Source organism: Ooceraea biroi, chromosome 3 (assembly GCF_003672135.1).
Source record: "Ooceraea biroi isolate clonal line C1 chromosome 3, Obir_v5.4, whole genome shotgun sequence".
Classification (NCBI taxonomy): Eukaryota; Metazoa; Arthropoda; class Insecta; order Hymenoptera; family Formicidae; genus Ooceraea; species Ooceraea biroi.
In genome coordinates, this window is record NC_039508.1 from 7755963 (window position 1) to 7770805 (window position 14843).

Genomic DNA, 14843 nt, shown 5'->3' on the forward strand with positions numbered 1-14843 from the left:
ACGCTGAGTTAACTGAAGTTAATCACGGTATAAAGAATACTTGTGATAGTACAAGTGAATTTGATAGTAGCAGTAGGAACTTAAGTGATTTAATATTGGTGAAGCAGAGGAAGGAATTGTAAGACCGGCTAGAGTAAAAACCAAACCTTGTAAGTTTAAAGATTATGTTTTGTATTGAGTATTTATGTTTAGTTATAAGGGGAAGGTGTAGTAAGTATAAGTGGCACCACTAGTGTGTGTGCGAGCAATCTTGGTTGAAGACGCCATACTAGATAGTTTTAGTTCTTCCTTGTATTACGAAGTAATCTTTTGTATAACGAAGTAATATATTGTGTTGCAATACTATAAATAAATATTGTAACAACAACAAGAGGTCTCGCTTATTACAATAGGATTCATTAATATAACGCATCACAGTTTGTTGATATAATGTACTTAAATGTTTCTTAGCTTAATGTAACATTTATTAAATTATTGAAAAAGTTCATTTTCCCAATGAACGTGTTCAGTAGAATCAATAAACTCATTCTTAAATATGTACTATAAAATTTTATAGAAGTGATTAAACACATTCAACATATTAACGCATTATTTTGTTAGTTAATAAAATTTGTACATTAGCGCAATAATCGAATTCCTTGTATGTATTAAAGAAAATGTCATTAATACAATAGAAGGTATAACTAAAAGTATACGTGATGTTAAGAAAAGTAAAATTTGACTCGAGTAGTACAAGTACAGACTTCTGTTGTGTTAGCGTGCCCGCTCTTCTTAACTTCGGTTTTCTCATGTATAAGTTGTTTTGTTTAAATTAAAGAAACATGTTATACACATAAGTAATTAGTTGCTGTTTCCTTGGTTAACCAAATCTATCAGATTATGGGCTCAACACGCTTATAGCTGCGCAAAGGAAATAAGACAGCTCGACAAACTAAAAGTGAGGTTAAGTTGACCACATAAAGAAAAGTGTTGTGGTCGGTGATTTGCGAACGTTTTGATTATTGGTACATACGTTGTTAACGAGACTATGGAATTCAAAACGCAAATCGACAAGCTGGAGGGTGCACAAAACTGGCTAATATGGAAATTGCAGATCGAACTTGTACTCGAGCATCATGAGGTGTTTGAAGTAGTGACAGGCGAACTCAAGAAGCCGGTAATTGCGGATCCTCTGACGACAGAAGCACAGGCCTTATTGTATGTATAATATTGCGTTAAAGGAGTTCAAGAAAAAAGATACTACGGATCGTCTCATTATCATTAAAGAACTGATTGAGACAAATTTACAACTAGTAAATACTTGATCCAGTGCATCGAAAATCTGGGAAAAACTGCTTGCAATTTATGAGCAAAGTTCAGGCCAACAACTGGATCGTCTTTTCAATCAGTTTTTTAATTATAGTAAGAGTTCGGATGTAAATATAGCGACTCATGTAGCAAAAATACAGAGTGTGTTTCACGAACTGATTGATGAGATGCAGCGTCTTGAAAAGGTAAAACTTCCTGATGTAGTTCTTATGAGCAGAATAATGTCGACGTTTCCAGATGAATACTTTGAGTTTCAAAGTGTGTGGGAATCAATTCCACGTGAGGTGCGCACTGTCAATCTTCTCACGGACCGACTTCGACTTATTGAAGGCAGGTTGCCGGTCAAGAATGAAGAGGAATCGTCAGCGTTCGTAGCCAAAACAAAGAAGCAGAGCAACTTTGGAAAGAAATCAGATAAAGGAGGTAACTCTGATAAAAAGGTTTTCAAATATTTTAAGTGTCATAAAATTGGACACAATGCAAAACAATGTGAACAAAAGAAATCCGATAATAAAGTAACAGATTCTTCAAAAGAAACTAAAGATACTGGCGAGGCATTTATATGCGAGCTAGCTGAAGTTCCAAGTTTTGATGTTTGGTTAGCAGACACGGGCTGTACAGAACATATGTCACCAGATGAGAAGATCTTTCACACATATACAAAGTTTACTGTTCCAAAAATTGTGAAAGTAGGAAATAAGGAACTTCTTGCGGCAGTTGGATACGGTACAGTAATTGTCGAGATGCTGATCAATGGAACATGGAAAAGGAATCATTTGAAAGTAGTCTGGCATGTGCCAGAGCTAGCACGAAATTTATTTTCTGTGGTTTCTACTTTACAGAAGGGATTTCAATTCATTGCTGACGATAAACAGTGTCAGATTGTAAAAGATAATAAGATCTACATTGTTGAACAGGCAATCAATAAGTTACCGCCGTATAGTTAGCAGACAAATATGATAAATCTTATTTTTTTTAATTGCAATCGTTTGGGAATCGTTTGGGAAAGTTTAGGAAACCACTTTTAGAGTTTGGGAAATAATAGTTTTTTAATAATTAATGAAAATTAGTTGAGCGTATAGTTAGCAGACATCATTCCAAATAATTTTCTTTTTCGCTTATTTCAACGCCAAATCATTTGGGAAATACGTCTGTAATGTTTTTAGAGTTTGGGAAATAATAATTGCATCTCAAAATAAAGTTTCATCAACCAGACGTGAAGCCAAAAATCTAGGGATTTTTTGACCATAGCCTATATAATGGAAAATGTTTATAATCTTCGATATATCTCATTGTTTTCTAATGTTTTCTATTGCAATCATTTGGGAATCGTTTAGGCAAGTTTAGGAAGGCACTTTTACAGTTTGGGAAGCAATAATTTTTATAATTAACGAAGATTAATGAAGCGTATAGTTAGCAGACATCATGCTAAGGGCCAATTTCTTATTCTTTGATCGCAAGGAAATAAATAGCAAACTGTGATTGGTCAATTCTACAACTACATTTACGACTACAATTCATTGTAGACGGTCTTTTATGTGTCTTTGTGCTTTGACCTTACACCTACGTTGTATCCACTGGACCTCATGAATCTCTAGTAGGATATTTATAATAATTTTTTCATAAATTTCGTAGAGCTTTCGAGAAAATTTGAGTCAGTTATTCACATTGATCTAATAACAAAGAAAATTCTAGAAAGATTAAGTAAAATGTAGACGTTCATAAAATGCAAAACATAATGAAATGAAGAAGGAAACATGACATTTGCATCGTTTATCATGTTTCTATTATAAACAAGAAGTTTGCCCTAAAAGAACTAATCATGTTCGATTGCTACTCTAGCTAAAAAGTATGTACATGCAACAAATCTAGTGATATTTATGTCAAAATTATTACATATCTGACATATGAGATACTAAACATTTCAACATTTTCTTGTTAAATTATTATTATATTATTTCAGTGAACAATTTTCCAACAGTATCGTATAAAAATGTTCAATATCGTATACTATTTTATATTTGATACAAGCAGTGTTTGATTGCTGCACTTGGCAGCAGTGCTTAACGTCATACTTCGCAGTTGTAATAGTTCGCAGTTTTGAAAATGCTCGCATGAGTGGCAAAGTGAATTGAGGGACTGTACTAATTTTCGTAATACGATTCCAAATTGTGTTCGTCTCATAAATCTCTCTTGATTGCACGTACAATTTCATCTCTCATGTATTCCTCGAGCGATTGCGTAGGAGAATCGTGAGATTTGGCAGCAACACAACCTTCGAGTTGCGAGAACGATTTTAAATGTAACTTTCGGCACGTGTGATATTTCGGTAGTTTGCGTAAGACATGAAGGAACTAGAAGAAGTCAACTGCGAGGTAAAACATTATTTTAGATAATTATATATCGTTATCATTATTGATATAACTGGTTGCAGTTATTCGTATTTATTCTCTATTATCAATTTTAAAAATGATTTCGAAAAGTCATTTGTATTCGATAAAGATATCCTCGTATCTTATAATTTTCTTAATAATTCGTTTCCCCTTATAGATTCGCAAGATAGTGCAATTTTCCATGTCAAATCGCTTAAGGTATCCAGAAGTGGAGGAACATGGACAGTCTGTAGTCTCCAAAGAACACAATGACATTAATAATTATCGCAGAGGATTTTTGCATAATGCAACATATGCATGGCTCAGTTACGGCTGCCACTTAGTAGTCTTTAATGTTAAGCTAGCAGAAAATATCAGCAGTTGGAGGTTTCATGGCGTTGTAACGTCTGTTTCCCAGTTTCCTGTGCAGCCTGAAAAATTGCCATTGCTGCTGGTTGGAGTAGAAAATTTCGCGAAAAAATTAAAAGATTTCTTCGGGTTATTATGTATATTTGACTATACTGTATCGCATGTCTTAAGAGCGATTCAAGTAAGTTTATTTGCATCGCTTACATATTTACACACATTATTTAAACACATCCAAGTATTACTTAATTGTTATTTAATTAATAATATTGAATAAAAAATAATATTAAATATTAAAAGTAATTAAAAGAACTTATCTTGTTCCAGCCTTACGAGACGTTTCACCGATGTCTCCCCATGGGATTAGTGCCATTCAATTCCGAATTCTCATTTGGAAGCAATTAGAACACGTAACGAGAAATGTTGTTGTCCCTCTGTTTGGAGCAGCGATGGTCCACGTTTTTAGTGAAATGTGCTATTGAGTGGTCTGACAGTAGTGCTTCGTATTTGTACCCCACTTTCCTCAAATGAGTTGTCCAAAGAGCATCTGAAATTAAGATATTCGCGGATCGACTCTGTGTTCCTCTCTTTGACCAGTCAGGTAGCAGTATCGGCAAGGCCGACGTGAAGACTCTGCGATTTTGCTCGCAGCAATTAGAGTGCCTGTCTAACGTGGTAGGTAAGCTACCGTTCGCAACACCGGACTTGATGAAGTAACGAAGGACGCTGGAACATGTCTTCACGTACTTCCAACTGCTCATTTGGTTCTATGATGTTGAACTGTTGCCCAAAACAGGACTTGGATAAGGGCGCTTTGCCTATCTCCTTAGTGTTGAAAGTGTCTTATCCGTACGAGAAACTTTTGGCACTTTACAAAGAGAGACGAGCTCAGGTTCAGACGAGAAATAATAACGGTGGCAACGAAAACTGGGAGAACTTTTTCATCAATGAACTGATAACACGCGAGTGTTCCAAGTTGAAGGCACAGTGGGAGAGAGAGGGTGGCACTACTACGGGCAGCTGCTATCTGCCACCATCGTTGCAATCCTTGTTACGAAGTTACTTAATCGATTGTCACCAGACGGAAAAGAATGAGACCACCTGTAAACATCAGATTAGGATTTATCTTCTGATGGATCTGGCTATGCTGCTGCAACGGTCTTATCCCGCGGTGGATCAACTCAAGTATCCATTTGCGTTCAAGATGAGCCCTAGCCTTATTAAGCTCACTCAGGCATTTTGGTTGCTCAATGACGAAGACTATCAGGGTTTCCTCGATATGACTGGTCAACTGATCTCCGACTTCGACGTCAAGGATTGGCATCACAGATTAATACTACGTACTTTGATACGCAACAGCCAGCACAAACTGGCACTCGTGTACCTCCGCGTAAGGAAACCACCTTTGTTTTCCATGGAGGAGCAAGGTGTGGCCGTAAGCCTATCGGTGGAGCACGGTCTGGTGCAGTCGGCCTTCCATCGCCGACAGCCTTGCCACTATGAACAACTGTTGAATATCTTTAATTTGCGTACCAAGGATTCGCTGTACGACAGTTTCGTCTTTATCACGATCGTATTATTAATAACCGTTGTATGTGTACCGGCTATCCTGTTAATTATGCCGCATCAGAACTATGTCCAGGTAAGTGTAATCAGAATTCGCATTACTCCCATTTATTTAGAAAAGGAATTAACATTAAGTTATTTAAAGTCTAATAGTTAAAAATTACGTGCATTTTTAAATTTTGTTTCTAAACTGTGCGCGCATATTTCTTTTGTTTTATTTTTTAATGAATATAATAATTGAAGAAAGTATCTAAATTTTATCAATCTGAACCTGAATTTTAAGGAATTTACCGACACTAGAGTTACCAACACTAGAGTTACCGACACTAGACCAGAAAAACAATTGAATCAAATAACTGTTGAAGTCATGTAACTTCTTTTGTTAGTTTTCTTTGTTGCATCATTATTGAGAGAATATTTGGCACGCGTAAAAAGAGAAGATATAGTGAATGTAACACATAGTGAACGTAACAAATAGTGAATATAACGTAGTGAGAGTAAGTTTCGTAACAATTCGTAAAGGTTCGTCTACATAAGACGCAGAACGCGAGTCGCAGGTCGCAAGATTGGGTCGCAATCAAGACGTATCTTATTAGGTAACGACTATCGACTATTTTCATTTGATACTTTGCGACCTGCGACTCGTGTTCTGCGTCTTATGTAGACGAATAAAAAGAAATAGTGGAATAGCAATTTTTGACAATTTTCCGTAATCGTAATATCTGTCACATGAATCTGGATTCATCCCAGTAGGAAAATAAATAAAATTTTAAAACGATGTTGATAAATATTGATAAATATTATGTTGTTATATAATATTATATTGTTGTTAAATATTATGTATTGATAAATATTGTGCAATAATAGGTTTATGAAAGAAAGATCACAATCATTTCATTAACATGTTTATTTAAAATGTTTATTTTGTAGGCAAATTTTATTTAGAATTAATTTCGATAAAATCGTTTTGTTATGGCAAGGAAAGATCACAATAATTTTACGATTTTATCGGGATGAAATTAATTCTAAATAAAATTTGCCTACAAAATATATTTAATTTTTTAGAGTGTTATATATTATTGTGTTCTATTTATTATAATTATGTAATATTTCAAAATTAAGTTCTTTATTCATTTCCTTCCAAATTTCTGCAGAATGTGCAGGAAAATTGTTCGTCTTAAAATGATGCATATGTTTCTGAATTAACAGAATTGCTTCTGCATTCGAAACGTTACAAGGTCGTCTAACAAAATAAAGAAAATAAAAAATAAAGAAAAAATATTACTTTTAACATTTATTATTTTTGGAAAATATTTTGTGAAGTAAAAATATCATAATAATGCTTTAAAAAACATGCAATTATTTTGAAAGTATAATTTTGAAATATTACGTAATAATTATAATACATAAATAGAACACAATAATTGTATATAACATACTCTAAAAAAAATTAAATATAATAAAATGATTCCATCTTATTAATAGTTTCATTCTAGAATAGAATATCGCTGCGTTTTAAGTCTAACAAATTTGTTGACGCGTAGTGGTTGAATTGGTTCCTAGAGCGAGAAATTACTGCATCTTTAATGCCCGGTTTCTTCATACCTCTCAATAGCTATCTTCCAGATAACTAAAAATTTATTTCATTAAAACCTCTGATTACGTATTTAAGGGATAGCTATTCTTCATACTACTCACTTTTGACATAAAGTGTCTAGAATGTTATTATAAATTACCATATTCTGTCAGGTTACAAAGATGAAGAAAACTGATTCTACGAGATATCTTTTGGATAAAGTTATCGAGAGGTGAAGAAATTGGGTCTAAGTCCAACGAATTTGTTGGCGTGCAGTTAATTATATAAAAATTTGTCCGACCATCAGACATTGCCAGAGTATCGCGATTTAAAATTTGCATTTAAATTTAAAACTTCCTGGCGAATAAAAGTTTCTATACTTGAAATTAAATATATTTTGTAGGCAAATTAAATTAAGTATTTTTTGTAATTGCTGTAATAAATGTTAAAAGTATTTTTTTTTCTTAATTTTTTTATTTTCTTTATTTTGTTAGATGGGACGACCTTGTAACGTTTCGAATGCAGAAACAATTTTGTTAATCCAGAAACATATGCATCATTTTAAGACGAACAATTTTCCTGCTCGTTCTGCAGAAATTTGGAAGGAAATGAATAAAGAACTTAATGGGAGGTGGAAACCGCAGTCTGTGTATACGCATGTAAGAGAAAATAAAAATGAGAATCTCGAGAAAGCTCGAAAGAATTTGGGTATAAATCTACAATATGCAAGACCAATCATCAATATAATTGACAATGATACTATTAATGAACTGTCGGATACACCAGAGAAATCATCTTATGATAACGATGATGAAGATGATTATTATGATAGCGATGATAAAGATTCTACAGATATTGAATCTTTTGCTCTGGTTCTTTCACCAACGGAATGGGAGAAAATAAAGCCCGAGGAAACTAACAATAAACGAAAGAAATTAAAATCACGAATTTGGCCCAATGTAATTACAAATGCGTTTTGGAAATTGTATAAATTTCCTTACGCCTTTCTAGGCAAATGGTCATACGTACGTACATACAAGGATAACGAAAATATTGAATCGTCTGGATTTTACTTGAAATTTAAAGGTATATGCAAGAGTAAAAAATGTAACAACAAAATTGTTGGCGTAGCTGAAAAAGAACCAGTTAATGGAAAGCTACAATTAATTATCAAAACGCGTGACACACGCAATAATTATCATGAAGATGTGAAAAGACCATTAAATGGTTTAAACAGAAAATTAATTGGTCAAAAATTGAAACGAAGGAGAATTGCAGGATATCGACAGAAATTACTTGCGGAGAATATGGAATTTGGAGAGAACGAACCTCCATGGATACAAAAATGTCAGGTTTATAGACAAGCAAAAATGGAATGTAACAAGGAAGATCTTGGCATAAAATCAAGTGTGAAAATGGACATGATAACTAGCATCCGCAATATGTTAGAAGACATCCGATACCGCAATGATATCCGGGAGATTGGAGTAAAGAAGTTTTATGTTTTTTACTGCAGCCCGGAACAAATTTTCGTAGAAAAAGAATACTGCCGAATAAAAAACGGATGTTCCCGAATTTGTCTGGATGCCACCGGTAAGGTAGTAAAAAGATTTGAAATTTTCCCAGGACAAAAAACTGGTCACGTATTTTTATACACAATTACAATCAATTTTGAAAGTAAAACTCTTCCTGTATATCAAATGTTGTCGGAAAAACATGACGCAATCTTCATCACATTTTGGCTTCAAGAATGGATACGCACATGTGAGGCGACAATACCAGACGAAGCTGTTTCTGATTTAGGACGTGCTTTATTATTGGCTATGTGTGAAGCATTTAACCGCATGACATTAAAGGAATACGTCGATGTTCTTTTTAAATGGGCAACGAAAGATAAACATAAAAATCCTCGTCCTTTTAATATTGTAATAAGAGCGGATGTGGCTCATCAAATGGCTGCTGTCGCCAGGTGGAAATGTATCAAAGACTTACATCATCCTGTTATCAAAGGTTTTTATCTTCGTACAATCACTTTAATGATTGATTGTCAAACAGTACAAGAGTTTGAACATGTATTTCGGCTAACATGCATCGTTGCACTGTATCTCGACCAAGATGAAAGTATAGTGATATCAGGGAAACAAATGTCAGTTTTTCAAGCTAGATACGTTTTGGAAGAATACATGGCTGAACGTGGACAGATCATCGAGAAGCTGGAGACGTCGAGAGAGAATATCGAAATTGACAAGGAAGTTGAAAATACTTTGAATTCAGCTGAAGAAAAAGATAATAAGAATTTAACTGTCACTCATCAATGGATTAAAAATCTTATTGCAATGTCTACACCTCTGGATCAGCAAAAGATGGAGTGTAAGGCTGTAAACGGTTTTTATTTTCCGGAATTCATACAGCCACTTGAACGAATTGCTAAAGAGTTTCCTATATGGACTGCAGCGGCCCTCCCTGGTAAACAAACGCATGCGCCAACAGTTTGGCAGGAAGAATATTTTACTGAGGTAAAGACAAAAATTTTTGAAGGCATTCCTTTGCCATGTTCCGCAATTCGATTTTTGAAAGAGCATATTGATGACTTGCATTCTGGCACTAATGAGGTAATAGCAAAATTAAAACATTTTAATCACATTCGTTGGCAACCAATATCGTCTCCACATAAACCAGAAGAAAGATTAGCCTTGCAAAAACCTGCTCGAGTTCCAAGTTTATCTGTTAAAAAATCAGAATCCCCGCGAAAAGTCACTCCTGCTTCATGTTCATTTGATGAAGAATTAGGATTCTCGTTGCAAGATCCCATATCAGATTCATCTTTACTCGACAATAAATTAGGAATCTCCTTGCAAGATTCCACTCCAACTCTATGTGCAGCTGACGAAGAATTCCAATCCATAAAAACTTCGCAAAAACCCATAACATCTTCAGTACAAAAACCGATATTAGATCCATGTTCAATAGACGAAGGATTAAAATTCTCATCGAAACAATCACATATAAATATAGATTTTGATTCAATAAGTTTATTACGCGAGAGGGCTCGCATGGTGAATGACTCTGATTTGAAGAGTGGTGAAGCGTGGAGAGGATTTGTTAATGAAAAGAGTATTCTTGTAGACGTTAATAAAATAAATCCTGAAAATCAAGAAGAATCGAAAAATACTCAAAATACTTCACAAATTCTCTCTGAATTACTCGACCTTCAAAGCGACGACATAGCAAACATTGATCAAAATCTTTCTTTTACTGAGTCAAACAACAATAATACTCATGGTTTTTCTACAAGTGAGCAGGAGAAACTTTTTACAAAGGAAAGATCCTTTTTGACTGCTGAATTATTAACGCCAACTTCAGAAAAAATTACTTTCTCGAGTACGCTATTAATGGATCATAATTATATGAAATTATCAGAGGCTGAGAATGAAGCATCGATTGAACCTCCTAAAAGTGACCAGCAAAATTTGAACCCAAAATGTAAGAAGAACAAACCTGCGAAAGTAGGTTTTTATTTTCAAGCATGCCCACAAATACGATTTCTCAATGAGAGACTTGATAATGGAGGAAAAAGAGGTTTTCTTTTGAGGAATGGGTCACAATTGGGAATCATAAAAGTAAGTAACATCGCTGTGGATCTACAAAAAACTTGTGGCTTTGATGCCATCATCCATATCTTGCAATTTGGTGCGCTTTATCAATCTCAATATGCTTTTGCTATACAGTCATCGAATAATCATGCGTTAAAATTTGTATGCAAATTTATGAAAATGGGCCCAACGATGGAAATACTTCGTGAACGCATTGTTCTTTTAAATGAATTTTATCCAATTGTAAAAGATTCTGAAGCTCCATCTATCAAACCGTATAAGTTGATTGCAGAAGACTCGATTACTACAATATGGAAGTATCTCTTTTGTTGTTCTGAACCGACTGAGCCAAGTGCAATGAGATTCTCTAAATGTAATAATCCGGAATGTGTATCATCAATACCAACGGATATCGCATACTTTGAAGTAAATATCCGAACGATTAATACCAAAGGTATTCAAGCATTACAAAATGCTGTCTTATTCAATGAACATGGTTACAATGTTAAGTGCTCACAAAAAAATTGTCCAGGAAGAGTTACTGTAACGACTCGTTTACATTTTCACATCTTTATTGATTTGGACACGAGAACACACTGCAAAAAAACATATAGCCTCAAATGCCAGTTAGCAGATGTTCCAGTTACACTGAATTTTGTAAGAGAGTATCGGTATGTTTAGAAATATGCATAAATATCGCTTATTATTATTATCGTTTTATTTATTTATTAAATATAAAAATAAATGTTTATTATTTTTAGCTTGATAGGTGTTATCGAATATATTTCTAGTCACTTTATTGGCTACTGTCGAAAACCTTCAGGACGATGGCTAAAATGTGATGATATACAATTAAATGTTGAAGGATGTGACGAGACAAGAGTAATTACACCGATTGGAACCATTTATATTGAGTCACATTAACTCTTCATGTTGACACTCGATGCTTCTTTTTGCAATGATACAGGTATTTGATATTTAATCATGAAAGACCAGAATTTTTAAAGATAATTAAGAATTTAAGGAAAGAATATTTAAGATTTACTATTTTCTATATATAGATTTATTTATGATAGAATTATACATATACATAATGTATACAATTTTATTTATTATTTTAATGTTATATACATAATTTATATAAAAATATTATATAATTTTGTCATTAGGAATGAACGATCACCTACGAGACTTTAGATCTTTTTAATCTAGTGCGAAATATGATAGTCAAAGAAGGAATTCGATAATCTTTCCCACATCGATTTGATGTTAATTACAGAACAAATAAAAAAGTTGGTGGTGGACTGGCAAGCAATCATTTTTACGAAGTTTTTGGATCTGTAAGTAAGTATTAATTGTGACAATTACCGATAATTTAAATAATGCCAAATAACTAACGCTACGTTTGTAGACGGTCTTTACAGATCATTCTCTTTTTGGTTTTGCTGATGCATCTGCTATCTTGATAAATACATTCCTTGAGATATCATTGGTCGACTGTGATCACTGCATATGTGTGTCTCACACTGGTAAGGAGAATACAGTATTACGAGCAAAAGTGCAAAAGGAAAAGGTATTGGTTATTCCAAACGCCGTCGACACTGCAGTATTTACACCTGACATCAGTAAACGGAACAATGATTTTAGTAAGTTTGAATCCAATGCATTTGCAGTTATTATATTAGAGATGTCTTATTTTAATTGTTGCAATGTGTGATTGTGTCAATTTCAGTTACCATAGTAATAGTGTCGTGGTTAGTGTACAGGAAGGGTGTCGATCTTTTAGCCCATATAATACCCGAGATCTGTTCGCGTCATAAAAATGTGCAATTCTTAATTGGCGGAGATGGTCCGAAGAGGTGGCTTATAGAAAAAGTGCGGGAAAGAAATTTGCTGCAACACAGAGTTACTTTACTGGGCAGTCTGAAGCACTCTCAAGTCAAGCATATCCTAAATGAGGGTCACATCTTTTTGAATACGAGCTTAACGGAGGCTTACTGTATGGCTATCGTAGAAGCAGCTTCTTGCGGGTAAGCTGCGATTATATTCCATTCTGTTAATACGTTAAAGCTTCAACTAAGGAAAATGTGTGTAATTAATATTGTTTTTTAGTTTGCAAGTAGTTTCGACGAAAGTTGGAGGAATTCCAGAAGTTTTGCCACGGGATCTAATTTATCTCGTGGAACCAACCGTACCTGCATTAATTGAAGGAATAGAAACGGCTATAGCAGATTACAAAGAGGTAACGTCAGATGCCCTTTTGAGATGCATAGGAGGATAGGGATATTTTACAAGTGGTTCAACATCACGAAACGTATGGAAATAGTGTATAATTTAATAAAACACAAAGCCAAAAGTATTAACTACAAATCCTGGAATTTTTCGTGCCTAGAAAGGTAATAAAATACCTGAGTCATCGTATAATGTGGTACTTACGCATATAATTTATTATAAAGTTTTATGATATTTATTATTTTTATATATTAAAACTTTATCGATATTGCCCGGGACTATAGTGAAATCCATGTATCTTCCAATGGAAAAGAAAACGAAAATTAACTGTGTCAAAAATTAACTTCTCTATATGTTCAAGTATTTTATCCTATACTTTGGAAACATTCCAGAAAACTTGGTTTTTGCAAAAATAATTGTTATACAGAGTATACCTCTGTATAAGAATTGCATATTTACCGATAAAGTTTTAAAAGAATATAAATATATATGTATATAGATATTGTACAGAGAGATATTGGCCGCATTCAGCAGACTCAACCGCTTAGTAGCAATCGAACATAATTGGTTTTAACTTTTAGAACCAAAAAATCAACATCGAGTGTTAGCGGAAAATCTAGTAATGTTGTCCAACTGTTGAGTTGTCTGCTGAATGCGGCCAATTACAATATAACAAAAGATGCGCAAAGTACAAATATCACGATACTGGTTCGTATCATTACAACTGACGTAACTGTTTATGTAACAATTTTATTTGCTACATCATTCTGTTCTCATAATTTGTGTTTCTTTGAAATAAACGATAACGCATGTCTAACATTCGACGTTTAACATCAGATCGTTTATGAAAATAATGTAATTAGTCCATTAAATGAGTTTTATTATAATACATGACATCATATGAATCAAGGCATAACATGTATAAAAATTTGTAACGAGAGATCCAACCGTAACGCCGTTTACCCCGCATACATGTAATATATATGCTTAAGAAAGATATTTATTGCGTCATTGGCATTATAAAATATCGTCGTGTGTAGCATGATGTAAAAAGAAAGATGTAACAACATGACGTATGCGCAGTAGTCCAACCAATAAGAATTGGGTCCAAATGCTTTGAAGTGACGTGAAATTAAAAAGATTATACAATAAAAATGACACCTTTCTTTTTACATTATGGTGTGTAATAGATATCGTTTGTGCTTAAAGCAATTGACAACTATCTTTTAAGCAGTTATTTGTAGCAATATGTGAAGTAGAAAAGTTATTTGTATTCCTGTAATCCATGATGATGGTGTATTATCATCTCAGTATTTTTTTTTCAAGTGTTTTTTGCATAAAATAAAATAATTTTATTGTAAGTTTATAGTTTTTCCCATCACAAGTTTGTTATATCTTTATTTTTCACATCACAGGCAGTCTGTATAACAGAGCATATAGAAGGAAAAAGTCTAAGATATATGTTAACTTATAAAAACATTAACAAACAACGCGTATTATATTTTAATTTCCATTATTGTAAACTGAAACTTTGTATCTATGTACTATGTGATGTTCTTGATATTAAGACGTTTCAATTTCGATAATAAATTTATTTTTTGAAACAATAAAAATACCAAATTGAAAATATAATAATATTCATTTTATTACGTTATATATACATTAGATACTATTATATAATAGAATATTGATACAATATCAGTTACCTGCATTTTAATTATCTTAGTTTAAACCAGCTTGTTTAATCATCACTGTGTATTCGGTACATTAATCTATTTATACATATATTTGTCTCTTGTAAGGATCCATGGTTTTCTCCTACTTTTAATC

At 33.5% G+C, this 14843-nt stretch overlaps 1 protein-coding gene and 1 pseudogene across 7 annotated transcripts; both read left to right on the plus strand.

Annotated features, from left to right (window-relative positions):
- The first annotated feature begins 413 nt into the window (after positions 1 to 413).
- LOC105281885 lies at positions 414 to 12062 on the plus strand. Of its 7 annotated transcripts, none has more exons than XM_026968651.1 (8): positions 414 to 1197; positions 1546 to 1731; positions 1912 to 2034; positions 3859 to 4230; positions 4374 to 5688; positions 7683 to 11452; positions 11543 to 11748; positions 11951 to 12062. In XM_026968651.1, exons 5-7 carry the CDS (start codon positions 4780 to 4782, stop codon positions 11703 to 11705), a joined length of 4842 nt encoding a protein of 1613 aa, XP_026824452.1. In that variant the 5' UTR covers positions 414 to 1197; positions 1546 to 1731; positions 1912 to 2034; positions 3859 to 4230; positions 4374 to 4779; the 3' UTR covers positions 11706 to 11748; positions 11951 to 12062. The 7 variants fall into 7 exon arrangements, with proteins under 7 accessions (XP_026824452.1, XP_026824454.1, XP_026824455.1 ...); XM_026968653.1 differs by having other exon boundaries at positions 4099 to 4230; XM_026968654.1 differs by lacking the exon at positions 1912 to 2034 and having other exon boundaries at positions 415 to 1197; positions 4099 to 4230.
- Positions 11740 to 14643, plus strand: LOC113561696 (annotated as a pseudogene).
- The last annotated feature ends 200 nt before the right edge of the window (positions 14644 to 14843 follow it).

Excerpts from the sequence above, each read along its gene's own strand:
- LOC105281885 (XM_026968651.1), top strand. The coding sequence starts at position 4,780 with ATGTCTTCACGTACTTCCAACTGCTCATTTGGTTCTATGATGTTGAAC. Across the intron at positions 5,689-7,682 it reads CGCATCAGAACTATGTCCAG|ATGGGACGACCTTGTAACGT; the intron begins GTAAGTGTAATC and ends TTATTTTGTTAG. Across the intron at positions 11,453-11,542 it reads AATTTTGTAAGAGAGTATCG|CTTGATAGGTGTTATCGAAT; the intron begins GTATGTTTAGAA and ends TATTATTTTTAG.